The following is a 17,367-nucleotide window of genomic DNA, read 5'->3' as shown; positions in this document are numbered from 1 at the left end:
ATTAGTATTATGCAGGTCACATAGAGAACTTTTGAATGAATGAGATGCAGATGAGATCACAGGTACAGGTGGACAGGCAAGAGAGAAATGTCATTCAGTTGTATGTATGAGTCACAGGACTGGACAAAAAGGCAGAGAAAAAATTAGAGATGGGTTATGTGGCCATTCCTCAAATCCAGCAATAAGATGCTTCTCAGCATTTCAAGTGATTGAGACATTCACATGGAAAATTCTTTTTCAATAGAGTACATCCAGCAAAACAGTGTAAACATGTATATAAAGACTGCACGTGACTGCAAACTACAAGATTGACTGTCCAGTTCAAAAAACCCCACAGCTGACTCACTTCTTTTTTAATAGTGAGCCCATAAGATGAAATTTAAGGACCAAATACTTTCAACAGTAGCAGTGGTAGTATTCCACCAGTTCCACAGGGACTACACATCTTTAACCAAGTCAAGGACATAGCATATTTATCTCAGTTTCATGCTACAAAGATGAAATATACATAAAAAGAAACAAATAAAACACAAAACAACTGTATCTTCTGTTGCATCATCTTTATTGGAAGTAGCTGTGGTCTTCTTTTTTATAAGTTTATAGAGTTTGGTTCACTGACTGGTTTTATATATTTTTATTTGAAAATCTCTGAAAACTTATTATGCATCCTTAATAAATTAGCCTCACCACACCCATTCAAATGTTACATTCAACCTATAGAAAAGTTAAAACAACGATGCAAAAGTTGTACCCTGATGCAACTGAATTCAATGAGATTTTTTTCAGGAGTCCAAGGTCTCGCCAAAAGAAATTATTTTGCCATCAGCAACAGAGCATGCTGATGGGATCAAGAAATCCTAGCACTACTGAAAAAAATCAGTGGCGATGATCAGCCATTGCCAATACTTGCAGTAACTACAGCAGACTACATTCTCTGGGGGTGGATTCAGCACTTTTTTGAAAATCTGTTGTTTTGTTCTTTTAAATGATTCTTTTGATGCCATTTTAAGAAAATCATCTTAAAATAAATTAGTCTGAATTTAAAAAATGGTTAAGATAACATTTCATGTTATTAAGGGACAGTACTAGAAACTATGGATGTAGAAAAGAAGGGAAGACGTGAGACAAATGAAGCCACACAGTCCACAGTCATGTAGAGGTCAGTCAGTTTTGTATGTTTTTCGGTGACTTTCTGGAATACATTTTTGCCCACTGATTCATGGAAAACTAAGAACATGACAAATAAGTGAAGCAATGAAACATTCTTGCTACTGAAATAGGATGAAATAAGTTTTGAATTTTAGGAGCACTTGCAACTGTGCAGTTTAAGCTGGTTTAAGTTAAGCTGCCCCTTTACGCCATTCACCTTCCTGCTGGCATATGTGCATGGCTGCCAGGTGAATCAGACCAGTGTATGGATCTGGCTGAATCATTCTTTTCCCTGCATTACTTTTCAACGTGATCCAATTCCCTGGTCTGATTAACTTCACAGCTTTAAACACTTGCAGAACTGAGAGAACGGAGAAGAGTGGCCAAAGGGAGGGACTGCTTACAGTAAATGCTGCTGTCAACGGGAATTTACATTAAACCATAGCCAGCACAGCCCCAGCTCCAGCTTCCTGGGCATTCATTGTTGGTACCGCTTTGTGGGAATAGTATTCTGGGAACTAGCTACCCCAGGTAAACTTGGCATAAAATTCCTGAAGTCTCTTCAACAATTTATAAGTATCTCTCCAGTGTCTGAATTCTGTGTCTCTGACTTAAATACATCAGGGACACGTAAGAGTGAAGGAAGTACTTTGCAGCCTTTGCAGAGGCATTGCAAAACCACTTACACCAGAGTGATGTATTCTTACCCAAAAATATGCCTGTATTCCTTTCCTCTCCTCAATGTCCTCACCATTCTTGAGCTTTTCCTGGTCTTTGATCAGTGTTTTCAGGGATCATAGGTCTCCCTCCAAAGCACTCCACGACCAGCTCAGCTTTCTCTTCCTTCTCACAAAAGTCTCCTCTGAATGCTAGAATATCCAGTCTGTCAGTTAAAAGATCTGTCAGAAAAAAATGTGTTTTCATTACATCCCCCTATGAAAGTGTCCATTTTGCTTTTCACATTTTTGTCTTCTCTCCTTTGGAGACTTCAGGTCCTGCACCAGTATGGGAAGAATAGTTCATGGCAGCAGCTCTTCTAGACTCTGCTGTGCCTTTTTACCTTTATACCCTGGATGTATATGACACAATGGCAGACACAGCACACATTGAAGCATTTAATGATGCAGTTTTATAAAAGTAATCAGTGTTATACAAGTAAGTGCCTAACAGTTGCACACACATTGACTTTATGTATTACAGTAGTATATAGGCATATTAATACACTGAATTTTGAAATAGGTACGTAAACGTAAATTAAAAGATACATATGCAGTTATTTTAATTAGTGAACTAAATCACGTCTATTACAAAAGGAGAAATAAAGTAATGACAATAGCATTTGCTTCTGTAGCCCTTTCATAGACAGTATGCAAATTTCAGCTGGTAACAGACACTTCTGTGTTTGCCCCTGGGCAATGCTAGAGAGAAAAATCTGAAGTGTGGTTAATGTCCCCAGCTGAACAATGAGCAAAAAAGGTCAGTTTGGATAGTATGTGATGATCTTGAAATTGGTTTTCACTTGTAATTTATGTTAGGATTTCAACCCATATTAACAGATTGAAATTAATGAAGTTATGCTAGTTTGCACTGTCTTATGTAACAAGTGCATAGAGCTGCATATTACAATAGAATGCTTCTTTAGGACACGATTTCTCAGCCACTTGGAGTGGGATGAATCTAAATTTATCCCTGCTGCACCATGAATAGAAGATAAAGATGTACATGTATATACATTTTCTTTAGTACTTCCTGAAAGGAGTTCTGTGCTTGTGATGTGCCTTGTTCTGATTTTATGCACTAAAAACAATGGTACAGACAAACAGTTCCTTCCCACTGCTTGGATAAAGTTGTGTTAGAACAGACAGCTCAAAAACTTTTTACGAAGTGTTGAATACAGAGAATATATTTACATGTTCATGGAGTTCTTCGTCAGTTTTCTAGCAGTGGTACCTATAGTGATTTCTGCAATAAGGATCTGCTTGTTAGTCTCCAGATTAGACAGTATCTTATAGATTCAGAGAGAGAATGTTCTAAGAACTTGGACAAAAATTTCAGAAGGGCCAAACCAGCTTTGGAATTAAAGTTCCATTTTCAAAAGTGACTTAGTGTCCTAATTCTACTGCTGTGCAATAAGATGCAGACTCCAAAGGCACGGAACCTTAACTTCCAGCTTCTATTAACTTCATATTAACCATACTCCTCTACTCAGTGCTCACCGATCTAACTGATCTGTAACAGAACCCTTGTGCAAAAGATTTCAGTTGGTAATAAGGTGAAAAGCCTCGAAGCCCATTATCATTCCCCTGAACTATTTTGCTCTCAAAATGCATACACATATTCATTTGCCTTGATTTTGGTTTATACATGCCATATGAATAACTTTGAGTGGCTTCTTCCAAGGAGTGTCTTCATACCCCTCTTTTCAGTTTTCAGTTATTAAGGGTCAGGTTCTGCGCTCTGTGCCACATGTTTTGTTACCCCTGAAGCTGTTTATATTTCTCTGTGTCAAAGGGTTGACTTCTCTGACCAGCTGTAAACAATTAGGCCAACTATTTGACCAGAATTTAACAAAGCTGGAGATACTGAATTAAATTCTCCAGACTTTCTAAGTAAGGGAGCAGCAGGGCTGATTCTGGAGAGCACAGTTTAAGACAATTTAGCACATATTTTGATAAAACGAAATGTCATTCTTTTTAATGGATGCATGTAGGGGTTGCTTGGAGTACTTACAGTCTCAGCTTTGTTCTAAGTACTAAGTTTGAGCACACTTTATGAGTAGCTAGTGGACAATACAGAAGACAAAGGGATTTCTTTATTATTGCACTTGCTTCAACCTGTTGCATTAGGAAAATGATTTTATTATTTTTTTTATGACTCCTGACAACAAAGTGCTGGTAATATTCTGCTTTAGTCTTTGGCAAATATTATTATTCATCCCTACTAAAAGATTCTATATATTTCATTTATAGAAATGTAAATGCTAATGCTTTGACAACCACACTTTTCCTGTTCTGTTGTTAGAAATTTCTTAGATTCACATTGCAAACTATCTTCCTGTGTTCGAGAGAGTGTTTGCCTCTGTCATGAATTACTGATGTGATACACAATGCCACTCATTTCTCTTCAGTCTATATTATACAGGCCACCATGTCCCCAGTTATTTTCACAGTACTACATTAAGTGCAAATAACAAGGCCAGCTTTTAAGTTGCAATAATTAAATGGAGTTATAACAAGGAAAATCCAAAATGTAGTGTCCCTGTAGCTATTTAATTTGTCAGGTGTTTATGCTCAGTGTACCAAGTCCACAAATGTACAACAGAATCATTAGCACCATATATTACATATTCTTTTACGCATACATTGTTTTCCTGTTTGTTTTAATACCAGAGCCATTACCAATTACAATTCTCATTCAGATGACCCCAGCAATAGGTGGCATCATCAGTCCATGTCCTAGTCAACTCTCACAGGGAGACTGGCAGAAATGTTCCTGATGCTGGGTGAAAATATTAACTACTGCATAACATATTTAAAAATAGATACTAACAAATGCATTATTCATTTAAAACACCCAGCCAGACCTATGCAACATAAGGAAAGTGAGGTTTAATTAGCTTATATGAAAATTTTTGTAAAAGCAAATGCATTCGGAAGCCATTCTATGTGAAAATCTCACCAAATCAATGTTAAGATTCAAATGTCTATTTTTAATGTTTTTCTTTCAGTCACACAATTGTGCTGGCCCTAGAGTAAACAGTAAAACACATTTACCTGACGCGAGTTATCCCACTGGAATAATTTGTATGAATAAAGTTTAGCACACGTCAAGGGCTGCAGGCTTAGGTCAAAAGCATGGAAAATTTCCAGCATCAGAAACAAAAGAACGTGTTCATGGAATAAAAAATGGGAAATGTTTTATAGTTTTAAGTAAACAAAGACACACCTAGTTCTCCATCAGATGGAGATCTGAGTCTAAAACCTCTTTTTTTAGACTGTGCCCAAGCCTCAGGAGAGATTTACCTTGTAAAGTTCCCTGCAATTCTGTTTGCCCAATTGTCCCACCAAGACCTGGGGGGAATACAAGGCTTCTGTCTTGCTCATGTGCCAAGGTCCCTGTTCTGCAGAGTGAAACACTGAATGCAGGCAATAAGGGGGAATGGGATGATAAATACTGTAGTTGTTGTCCCATTATAATACTGAGATGTAATGAAGGAACAAACATGGCTGTGGGAAGCAGAAAGCATTCCTGGGTTCTGCAGTGTAATCATTTATTTACTTTCTGAGGTCAACTGGAACAATGATTTATGATTGCTTTTGCCTACGAAATAATTACAGTTGAGGCAATGAAGCCCTTGGATTTTAAAAGCAGTGAGTCAGGAGAAAGAAATGACCAAATACCAGAACACTGAATAAATTAAAAGTGTAAAATGAATGTTTCCACCTTCTGTCTTAGAAAAGGTCCAAATTGCATCACGTATCCCATACTCCTGAAGTCAAAATGAAAAGTAAAAAAGAAACATCTATGGAAAATATGAAAACAAAGCTTGCAAGTGAACATTTCGTAGCCTTGGGCATATTTACATACGTAGACAGGAAATGTCCATATTTGATCTACAGTCTGGAAGTCATGCTGGTTTGATTGGTTTGTGTGTTAGTTTCCCAACCACATCTGATCTTTTTTATCCTCTTCCTAAAACACGGGAGGAGCAGTATGCATTTACAAAGCAGAACTACAATAGGAAGAAAAACTGCTAGCATAAATGAAGGTGGTGTATACCAGATAAATTGGTTAACATCAACCCACTTATTCCAAGCAAACACCAGTGCATGAACAGTGCACAACAGCAGAGCCAAATATCCCATCTTGCTCTGAAAAGAGAAAGAAAATAGTAAGCTATTTATTTTTTCCAACTTGGCAAAAAAGTACACTGTTAAGCAAATATGGAAATCAGAAGAGGCCTCAACCAACGCACTTAAGTCAAAGAAAAAAGACCATTGAACTAAAATTTAAGAACTATAATTCGAGAATCTAACTTTTATGCCACCATACGAGAAAACAGATGAGGCACATTTTTCAGCTATTGCTATGATACTTAGCTAGTATACAGAAGAGATCATGGATTACAGGCTATTCTTGAAAAAGGGTCAATTCTCAATATCTCTATTTATAGATGTCATCTGTATCCTAAATTACTTAATTTCTGTGATAAATTATTATGAGTTCAAAAGCAGATTTATAAATGGCTTAATCGATTGTTTGCAAAGAAAATTTTAAGGTCACTCAAAATCAGAAACTCTAGTAAGTCTAGTACTATGACGAAAGCAATTGCATAACTACAGGAAACTGAAGTCTTTCATTACACTTACAGTAATAAATTTGGCTTAGGATGTCTACGAAATTCAGGAGTAAAGGAAATTTTATGCTAGAGTTACTAGTAATTTTGAGTTTCTTGTTGCATAACAATCTTGATATTGTTAGAAAAATGGAATTAGTCATCAGTGAAGTCAAACACTGCCTTTCCAAGTGCTAAATCTACAGAATCTGATTTTCAAGTATAAAGGTTATTTGTTTATAAAACTAATCCAATATATTAGTATTACTCTTCTGGGTTTCTTCACCATGCTAATTTAATACTGAAAGCAATCATGTGCTAGACTTGTTCATATAGATTCTCTGTGGAGCTGAAAACTCTTTTCTTACAAATGATGCTCTTCATAGAGCGTGCAGACTCTCAAATCAGTAATTGTAGGAAGAGTTACATTTCAGATCTACTTTTCAAATTCAGAGCAAATTTTCAAATGCCAGGTACTTAGTAGGTCATTGAATTTTCAGATTTTGGTGTTCAGGGACCTAATTCAACACTTGCCTAACTCTAGTGTGGTCATACTGATGTCAACAGAACCACCCCTGAGTAAAAGAGCAAAACAAATACTTAGGTGAATGAAACAAGCACATCTGGCTGGATTTGATTATACATCTGTTCTAAGATGTCTCCTTTTCAGAATACACCTTTTTGGAGGGGGTTATGAAGCTAATAATGCTGTAGATGGAGAACCTTTGCGTGTATTATTGGGCAGAAGCCTTCTCCTGAACTTTTCTGCCACCTCATACTGCTCAGGCAGTAAAGAATTGCCAAAACAGCTCCAAGGGAGCAACAAGCAATTCTCCTTGTGTAATGGAATCCCATGTTGTATGGGAACAACATTGGGTGGTTCCATACTACCTACTCCTAATTCAGCAGGACACGGGACATTCCTGAAACATAAGATGCCCAGAAGATGACTGAAATGCCTTCAGCACCAGAGGTCTTTGACCTAAGAATAGGTTCTGAAAGGACAGCTGCTGCTGGTCACCAGGTCAGTGGAGCCAAAAAGTGGTTTGGAGTTGTCTTTCTTCCCACTTCATACCCTGCACCTGACAGTCTTTTCTCCTGACAAAATAACAAATTAAATGAACGTGTCTTGCAAAGCAGTTAACAAAGAGTACAGAACAAACTTTTAGATTATTTTCACTAACTTCTCTGTGTTTGATATTTCTAACTCCTAATGGTCTTAGTTGATAACATACAGTCCTACAAATGAGAACTAATGACATGTAATAGTGACATTTAAGCATACCTGAATGTAGTGGAACTCTCTCCAGGTCAAAGAGTGACTGACAGATGGGATGGATGTTATTGCCAACAAGGCCAGCAAAGCAAGTCCCAGAATTCCTAGAGACACGTAAATCTCCATTCTCCAAACATCATGTTCAATCCAGGCATTTTCTTTTTTTTGTTTGACCTGCCAAAAGAACACCATATTTAAAATGACAGACTGGCACACTTAGCCGTTTGTGTGAAATACAGCTATTTTCACCATAATATTCAGGAAATAAGCCAAAAACCACAGTATTTTTGTTTGTTTGAATGTCTCTGAATGTAACTGCTATTTACTCCTGATGACGAAGTCTCCACTAGTATCTGCAGAGCAAAGGTGGGCTTTAAGTGAGAAGAATCTAGGCTTCATCAGCATCTTGGCCCGGGAGAGACTGGTTCTGAGGCCTGTTAGCCTGCCTTCACAGCAGGAAAAATCTTGTTCTTTGACAAAAAAAATTCCATCTATGGCTAAATACCGTATCTGGGAGCTTATAACAACAGGAAATATATTAACGACACTATTTTAGGGAGCTAATTCAGCAGGCATTCTTAACGATGGTATCCTGCCAGGATAGTTGTTTGTCTCAATTTTTTTAAAAACAACAACTTGGTACATTCAGCTGAACTGAATACGATGGTTGGGATGGATGAAAAGGTTGTGATTTTAATACACTGATGTCAAAGCTTCTCCTATTTATAAGTACTTGCAACAGCCCTTTGATGCTGCCAGTGATCACCATGGTGTAATATACCCCAAATACAATCACTTCTTTATCGTGAGGACTGGAATCTCAAGGAAATTTCTGATAATCCGTTCAAGTTGGATTACGGGTAAGGCTGATATCAGAGCTTTCAGCAGGTAGTTTGACTGTTTACAGAATTCTTAAGAAGCTGCTAACTTCATACTGTGGTTTTAATAAAACTCCAGATTAGACTTTGAGGGTAATAAAAATGTACATTTGCAGTCTATACCTTATATTGGAATATTCCTGATATTGCAATACTCATGGCACTCAAGGCGATATGTAAGTATTAGGAACTCTGTAGTCACAGAGGATCTTACAGAGCTTTACCAGCCAATTATTGCCCATGACTCAGAAGCATGACTGAAATTCTTTTAACAAGTTAGTGTGCATGAGCCCAATTGTGGAACCATCAGCATTCGTGAATTTAGTTTCTGGCAAATACAGATTACAGTGATTTACCTCATCCCTCCTTCATTGCTGGCTAATTCACTTTACAAAGAATATGTCTAAAAATGGTGTGTGCTTGTTTTTTTATAGATAGTTAGATTCCACTGGTGCAGGGAAGATTAATCCACACTAAACTAACAGTGTGCCAAAGACTTAAATGTTCCTGTGAGGCAGATATAATTACATGCATTTTACAGAGAGATAAAAAATCCCAAATGAAGAAAATTACTTATTTAATACACACTGGCACAGCTGTGATGACTCCTGACTCTCCTACATGCTTTAACAACTAGGTCCTGCTTCATCCCTTAACAGTGCTCTGTGGAGATCTGCTTCAAAATCAAGTGAAGGCAATGAAAATGGCATTCCCCCCCATCCAGATTAGCTTCAGTGACCAAAACAAGGATTTTCTGAATACAGAAGGGTTGGCATTTGCATGCCCATCGTACCTGCTGGAATGTCCAGTTCAGCAGCTTGTATCTGTATGATCTTCTCATTGGATAGCATAAGCTATAGCAGGCGTGCATTGCAGCGAAGAAGAAACTGAGAAGTCCGAACTGCTTTCTTGATAACATCCATCTATCCAGCCACTGAGGAAACCTTTTATACTTGGTGCCAAAATACAGCTGGAAACCAGCAGCTAATATTCCTGGTAAATATACTAGTGCTAAAAGGGTAATTGAAACCACTGGTAAAACTTTGTTTATGACAAGGATTGGAATTTTATAGAAAACATTTTCCTTTCTGGTTATAAAAGGATATATGACATCTCTCACAGAAGTGTAAATAAATGTTAATAATGAGATCACAGATGCTATCTTCATTGGCAAGTGCCACTTGGGGAACAGATCCTGCTTGCAGTGTTGTTCTGAAGAGTGTTCAAACTCACCAAAATGGTGTGCTTGATGTAAATTAAAAAGTGCAGCTGCTTCTGGTGGATTGGTGATTTGCATATCCACATTCTGGAAAGGACAGAAAGGAAATACCAAGTGAGTTCAAGGGAAGATTAAAAACTTCAGTAATGACAGTATTTGCCATCATGGCTTTTACACCGTATTGCACTGAAACCATATACAAAACATACACACTATTAAAGACAAGGTAGCTTGAAGACATAAAGTTTCAAACATCATAGTCAGTAGTTGAGCAAGGCACTTTTAGCATAGGTTTCTCATTCATCATTCATTATCTGTGGTGATTTCAAAATAGATTTTAATTCCAGGAAGTACACCACAAGGGAAGATGGATTACATTATGTGATGGATCATTACAGCTTCTTATGATATGAGCTACAATTTTCCAATGTCAGATTTCAGCTACAGACTTAATGATGCAGCCCGATAATATGCACAATAACAGAATCCAGGGTTGAGACAATAAAAGATTTCATTCAGTCACTGCTATTTTAATGACATTTAATTGGGGGAATAAGGATGCAAGTAGAAATGTTTAGTCTAGTCTAAACATGGGATCTTTGGGATCCAGCATATTAGACTAGCTGTGCATCTGTCAACTCCAGCATCAAGTCCCGTGGTCTTCTTCCTCTCCTTCACAAATGTAACATTGTCCTCTCAACTTTCATGAAAACTTGTGAAACCGAGCCACTTCAGTTTAAAAAGCTGAATTTTCTGTTGTCAAGTAGGCATGGCTTGATTCTAGTCTCACAGAAGACCTTGGCAGAATTATCACAGACTTTAGAAGGAGCTAAGGTAGTACAAAATTTTAGTGTAATATTATAAACTGCTTTACACTGAGATAATATATTTAAAGATTGTCCCACAGTTATAGTTCATGGAAGAGGTACATGATCAGTATACATACAAAATTAAAATATGTGTACCAACAGCAGGACATGGCCCTTAATGCCACAGACAGCCGTCCAGAGGTGGAGAACTGAGAACTGGTAACATTAGGTAATAAACACCTAAGTCCTTTAATATTCCAGTGAAATATAAAGCAAAACTGAGGAATGCTGCAATGGCTCAGCTTTAGAATGACTGATGTAACAGATGTCCAGACCTCCAGAAAGCAAAATGGCACTGTCTGTTTTGAGGAAGGCAAATATTAGTAGTTCGAAAGTTGTAAGTTAGTGTTCTGCTGTGATACAGGATATCTTCCTATCTCAGCAATATTACCTCGTTTGATTCTTAAGAATCAAATATTACATTGAAGCTGATTAAGCAGTCAATTCAAACAGCGTACTACTTGTAAATAATGCAAGGATAAGTGGGTGCAAGTCTTGTGTTCATCTTCAGTATGTAGTGTTTTTTTTTTAACAAAGACATAAAAAATGTACACTGCTATCTTGCTGTAAAATCCTAATTGGAGACAAGGTAGCCTGTTTCCCACATCCAACTGACTAGCCTACAGTACCTCACAGTACAATTAAAGGGCATAGGCTTCATTAGGATTTTTTAGCTGAATAGCTACTACGTGTTTATCTGATGATAAAAGCATATTTTTGTAACAGTGAAGGTGTAGCCTAAGTAACTTTTATTCTCTAGTCTGTGAAGAAAAGTAGAGTGTAGCCTATGCTTTGCAGATTTGGAAGTTGGTATATATTATACAAACTGAGATTCACGCCTGAACCCATTTCACCTACAGATACCTGTTTCTTGAAGAGATAGTCTGTAAAGCCTAATTCAGTATTTCACAGCTGTGAGATAGTTCACATTACAATAGAAAGTTGTATCTTGAACTACTTCTGTGTATCAGCTGTTGCAGAGGCAAATGCTGTTGGAGTGGATTTTTTTTCTGGACTTTTTTGTGTGATGTGGAAAACTTACTGAATGCAATGTGGCAATTATGAAGACTCCTCCAAAGATAAATTTTATATTTCTGTTTAAAAATCCCAAATTCTTTCTACAGAGCTTTGCTCATCTGGTAAAATGCAACTAGCAACTAACCTCGTGTAATTTTTGCTGGCCCAACCTATGTAGTTTTTAGCATGGACTGTGATTAAATTGAATGAGATGCTCTCTATCTTTTTATCTCTTCATGTCAATATTGCGACAAGACTTAGAAGTATTGATGATAAGCCAGTGTGATTGGAACACAGTGTTTCTGGACAAAATTGAATGAAAGATTGCAATATTCTGTGTGACATATGAGCTGCTTTTTTACAGACATTAGCAAGTTGCTAAGGTTTCCTGTATTTCTTCTCGGCCTGATGCTCTGACCTGCATTCTGATCAATGCTGTGATTATCACCTTCCCTTTTCTCCATTGTGGAAACTCCCTGCAAAACAAACACAGGATGTAAAACAGGTTTTGAAATGTCCTGCTGGAACTTTGAAGCCTATTTTCCCTCAAAATGTTTTCTTTCCTCTCTGCCCATTTGCTGGAGAATGGGGAAAGTCTGTCCTCTGAGAAGGAACAGAAAAGCTCAGCTTGTTTTTTAAGTAAAGCAGGGACTGAGAGGATATAAATCAACAGAACAAAATCACTGATGAAAAATGATAATTAAACTAATGCTCATGTCGCCAGCGGAAGGAAGGAAGGAAGGAAGGAAGGAAGGAAGGAAGGAAGGAAGGAAGGAAGGAAGGAAGGAAGGAAGGAAGGAAGGAAGGAAGGAAGGAAGGAAGGAAGGAAGGAAGGAAGGAATTCAGGCTGAAAGTTTTTAAATTGCAACAATAAAGTTTGAAACAGCTTACAGAAATAACATGTAAAATGTTATGAAGATGGATTTTGGCAAGTTCATGAGACTTGCTGAGGCAAGAAACTCACGCAAATGTGTGTTTCCTAATATTTTTCAGGTTTTAGTATTGGTCTACCTGGCAGCCACTCTGTGGCTTTAGAGGTATAGTCTCCCTTCAAGATTGCCAGGAAACTCCAGCTGGAGCTTCACTCATGCTGTTTCAAGGTACACTGGCAATACTCATCACCCACAGGTACCAGCAGAAGAAATCAGAAACCAGAAAAAAAAAAACAACCAACCCACGAAGGAAGAGAATGGATAAACTGGAAGAGATGTTTCTGAAAATCCTAGGATAGCAGGAAAGACAGTATCGTTAAGGCTGTAAAATAACTGCAAGGATTTCCCATGTGTGCATCTCAGAGTCGCACTCTGCAGAAGGAGAGGCACTAACACCACACCACTGGAAGCTCAGGGTGCCATACCACGGTGGGACTTTCTGTGGCTACCTTTAAGACAGTGACTAGGTAGCTCCTCCAACAGCTGAGTTACTAGATATGAAACTGTTTTGATACCTACTGATTCTTTTATACCCATAAACCTTTTGGGAAATTGTATGGACAAATCAGACTTTGACAGTTGTCCTTTTTTTACTGTGTCTGGTTCCTTCAGTGGATGAGTCCTACAGTCTTGCTCTGTCTGCTATGAGGGTTTGCCTTCTGCCAGGCCACCGGACTCCTGAAGCCAAAGTATTCTTTTCCTAAGTATTTCTCTTTGGATTTTTCCCTCCTGCTAGCAAGCTTTCCCTTTGGGCATAACCTTTCAGCCAAGTGTTGCAGAGTAGGGTCAACAAGAGCTTCTGTCTGAAGGTCAGGCTGTTAACCCTTTCCTACACCAGTTAATGGATGGTTTGTATATGCTGTACACAAGAAAGTGTGGGCTGATGAAGGCACATTTCTGTTTCCCCCCCCCCCTATTCCTAGGGCTAGTCCCAGTGATTTTATCACAAGTTTTGTGGTATTGGGTATCTTCATAAAACCTCAGCTCCTGCAGTCCCATGATTAGTTAAGAATTTCTACTTCTATGTGTTTTAATATACTGTATTTCTAGCTGTTACAATGGCAAAGAAGAGTTTACAAACATAACTCAGTATAATGCACTTACCTGGAAAAAAATTCTAACAGTGAACTCCAGATCTATCTTTAAAAGAACTCAGAATATGAAGGGCAGTCACACTGTTTTTGAGGCCTACCCTCTGATTTTTAAAGTTTGATGTGAAAAAAAAGGACATAAACTTATAGACCAACTTTTTATTCTTTCAGGTAATGAGACTGACTTCTTAAAATTGTTAAAGCAGCTTGGGGCTCAGATCTTTGCTGCTTTTTTTCTTCAGTGACCCCCACTGAGCTTTCAACTGTTACATCACCAGTGTACGTGAGCTTACACAGTGATCCCAGCCACTTCATAACTCTCCTCTTCTGACTACTACACTATCTTGGGGATCCAAAAGCATATTTTAGATTGGGAAGCTCTGTGTGGAAGAGCTTGACTCACCGAATTCTCATGCTGGTATCACTCTTCTTTTAGAAAATTTAGGAATGAAGAGTCTTGTAACAGCTTCTGACTAAAGGTTTGTATTGATGAGGATCTAATAAATGATATCATGATGTGAAAAAAAAAATCTATGAGCTAGAATGCCAGCTGCTGATCCTAAAACCTGATTTATTGTTTTTTTTAGGAAACAATGTTTAATACAATGTTAAATACAGTGTTAATGGTTTATGCAGCAGAAGACAACATGGGAAGAAAAAAGAAAGTGTGTGTGAATGAATGCATGTGCTCATCCATGGAAATATGGGTTACAGCCATGCGACTGCATGCAAGGCAACATTGGTGCCGAACTGTACTAGTCCATGTGGCTTCTGATACCAGCGTTAACACAAAATTATTTTTTGGGTGCACCCAATAACAAAGCACAGTATTAGTCTTGGAAAAGCATAAATCCAAGACCCTTATCATTCCACTATGAATTCCTTGTGAATTGCCTGAGTCATCTACAGCATGTGTCTTTTGGAATGCGTCTGAAGAAAAAAATTTGGGAGTCCTGTGAGAGCCAGAAACTAATCAGTTATAGCCCTATCTAAGTCACAACTGTTATGAAAGGAAACAGTTGTAGTAATGTCCATCCTCAGTGCACACCCCATCTGCTCTGGGAGGCAGCTGTGAATGAGGATGGAGGATGTCCAGCTGTGGAAAGCCAAGTTTCCAAGGCTGTGAGTACGCTACTGCATTCTGTACCGAGAAAACAGGCTCATTATAACAACGGGGATCCAGACTGTGCAGACATTACCCCGAGAAAACATCAGCCGAAGTCAATGAGAGGTTTTCCTGAGTAAGGGGTTTCCGGGCTGGCTCCACGAAAAAAGAAAAATGGGTAAAATAAACAGGCTATGATAATAATGATGAGGTGGTGGAAGAGGCAGGGGACAGGGACTAGTCTCTTTCCTTCTGGCACCATCGGAAAACGACAGCGTGAAAGTGTCGGGGGTAACCGTCTCGCTTTTAGAGTGCCCGCTGCACGGTGCCGGACGGTGCAAGCCCCCGGGACACGAGCGACTAAACTTTCCCTGCTCTTCAAAATTCTGCTGAACTCTGTGGAAAACCCAATAAACACGCGGGGGGTTGGAGCAGGGGAGCGTCGCTCGGCGCTCCTCCGCGGCCAGCGTGCGGCCGGGGCTGGGCCGGGCCGGGCCGGGTGAGCTGCCAGCCCGACGCCCGGCCGGTTCGCGCCGCTGCCCGGGGGAGGCCGGGCTCAGCGGGGGCACCCGGGGGGACCCGTCCCGTCCCGTCCCGTCCCGGCGGCGGCCTCGGGGCGGGCGGGGCCGGGCGCTCCGCGCCGGAACCCGGCCGCAGCCCGGCCACGCGGGCGCGCGCGGACACCTCCCCGGCGGCTCCGGCAACGGCCGCCGCCCCCCGCGCGCCGGGGCTCACCCGCCTCGTCCCGTCGTCAGTGCGGCCTCGTCCTCCCGCCGCGGGCCTCGGCTCGGCTCGGCTGGGCTCGGCTCGGCTGGGCTCGGCTCGGCTCCCTCAGCAGGGGGCAGCCCCCGCCGGCGGCGGTGCGGGCGGCGGTGCGGGCGGCGGTGCCCGGCCGCGGCGCGGGTCTGTCGGGGAAGGCGGACTGGGGTCCGCTGCGGAGCGCCTGCCGGACTCTGAGGAGCGGAACGGCGCGGGAGGGGGGCCTGGCCGCAGCCTCCACCTCCCCTCCCGGCTCCGCCTTCTGCGCCCATCCCGCTCCGCTCTGCTCCGCTCCGCGCCGGCGGGGTGCGAGCCGGTGTCCCGGCTGCCGTCCCGAGCTGCTGCTGCTGCTGCTGCTGCTGCGGTGGCGGCGGAGCGGCGTGGCCTCGGGGTCTCCCCTCCGGCCCAGCCCGGGGCCGTGGGTATGCTGAGGCCTCGGCTGGAGAAAGGGCGCATTCACCTGCGCCCTCCCCGCCCCGCAGGAGGGAGGAGGAGGACGACGAAGAAGAAGAGGAAGGAGGAAGAGGATGAAGAATAAGAAGGACGAAGAAGGAGAAGGAGAGGTGCCGAGGTGCGCTGCCTGCCCGGCTGCCCCTCGCCTCTGGGAATCCGCCTCCCGCCAGCAGCTCCGCTCCCTCTGCCGGGGCGCACCCGTGGCTTCGCCGGAGGGTGCTGCAGCACGTCGGGGGCCGGGGGCTGCCCCTGTCTCACCAGCTGCCCGCAAAACAGCTCCGCAGGTCCCTACCCGGGAAACTTAATCGCCTTTCAGTCCTTCCTCCCTTCCCTACCACTTCTTCCAAACCTGTCACTCTCCCAGCCTGGCAAAACGCTGTATTAAATCCTACTTCTAATGCGAGCACTCCTCACTTTCAAAATTATTTGTTTCCAAATACAGTGTTCTACCTTCTTTCTGTGCTGGTGATTCTGAAAAGGCAGTTGTCTCCTGAAAGTTTAGTCACACAATCCTGTGAACTATCATTCTCTTGTGAGACCTCTGTTTCAGTGGATATTTCAACATTTAGTGGCTTACTGACATTGCAGAAAATGTGGCCAGTTGGTCTCAGAAATGTTTTAATTTCTTCACCCAGAGCTCGTTGCATCTTCCTCAGGATATCTTCACAGAAATGATGCCAAGTTCCATCTCTTTATATCCTGGGAATACATTTTTTTCTCCTCAGTAGATATTAAGTGGACAGAGACTCCAGCTGAATGCTACGTCTGGCAGAAAAGAGGAGATTGTCTTAGAAGGAATAAAAGATGAATAATTCTCTCTCCTGTGTTAAAACCTTAACTTTCTGTTTTTCTACATAGTTGCCTTCATTAGCGTATTTGTGCTTTGCATGAAGGCTATTTTCCACGTGCTTTCCATTAGTTACTCTTTTGCAAGGAATGCTAACTTTTGTATGCTCTCACTTTGTGAAAGTGCCATTTGATTTTCCCTGCTCCTTTTTTGCATCGTCAGTTTGGGGTTTTTTTTGTCTATGTTCCCCCCCCCCCCCTCCCCCAGTTCCCAGCCCATAGCACCAGCAGGGTGACGCCTGGTGGTGGGAGCGCAGGGGAGGGAGGAGGCTGACTGCAGCAAGGTGTGCTGGGCCGCTCTTACACACTGGGTAAATCGGAGTCCAAAGGGCTAAAACCATTGTCTCATTCAGAGTGAACTCTATGGTAAAGCACTTCTCAGAAGTCCTGGTGTAAATTAGTGTTACGGGGACTACATCAATAGTCCAAAAGGTAGCT

The 17,367-nt window shown here is 41.1% G+C and overlaps 1 protein-coding gene across 1 annotated transcript; it reads right to left on the bottom strand.

Moving 5' to 3' along the window:
• Positions 1–2,250: 2,250 nt before the first annotated feature.
• Positions 2,251–15,671, bottom strand: STEAP1 (STEAP family member 1). The gene is made up of 4 exons (XM_074849002.1): positions 15,607–15,671; positions 9,432–9,944; positions 7,770–7,934; positions 2,251–6,020 (listed from the first exon to the last, which is right to left on the bottom strand). The coding sequence occupies exons 2-4, from the start codon at positions 9,933–9,935 to the stop codon at positions 5,763–5,765; spliced, it is 927 nt and encodes a 308-aa protein (XP_074705103.1). The 5' UTR covers positions 9,936–9,944; positions 15,607–15,671; the 3' UTR covers positions 2,251–5,762.
• Positions 15,672–17,367: the final 1,696 nt, after the last annotated feature.

This window comes from Strix aluco, chromosome 1 (assembly GCF_031877795.1).
Source record: "Strix aluco isolate bStrAlu1 chromosome 1, bStrAlu1.hap1, whole genome shotgun sequence".
NCBI lineage: Eukaryota > Metazoa > Chordata > Aves > Strigiformes > Strigidae > Strix > Strix aluco.
This window is presented reverse-complemented; position numbering and strand designations above follow the sequence as displayed.

What these genes read in the sequence shown, in the direction of transcription:
- STEAP1 (XM_074849002.1), bottom strand. Translation starts at nt 9,935, where the DNA reads ATGCAAATCACCAATCCACCAGAAGCAGCTGCACTTTTTAATTTACAT. An exon ending in TGAACTGGACATTCCAGCAG is followed by an intron (nt 7,935 to 9,431) that starts GTACGATGGGCA and finishes TTCTTTTGGCAG; the next exon opens with GTCAAACAAAAAAAAGAAAA. An exon ending in GAGAGTTCCACTACATTCAG is followed by an intron (nt 6,021 to 7,769) that starts GTATGCTTAAAT and finishes TTCTCTTTTCAG; the next exon opens with AGCAAGATGGGATATTTGGC.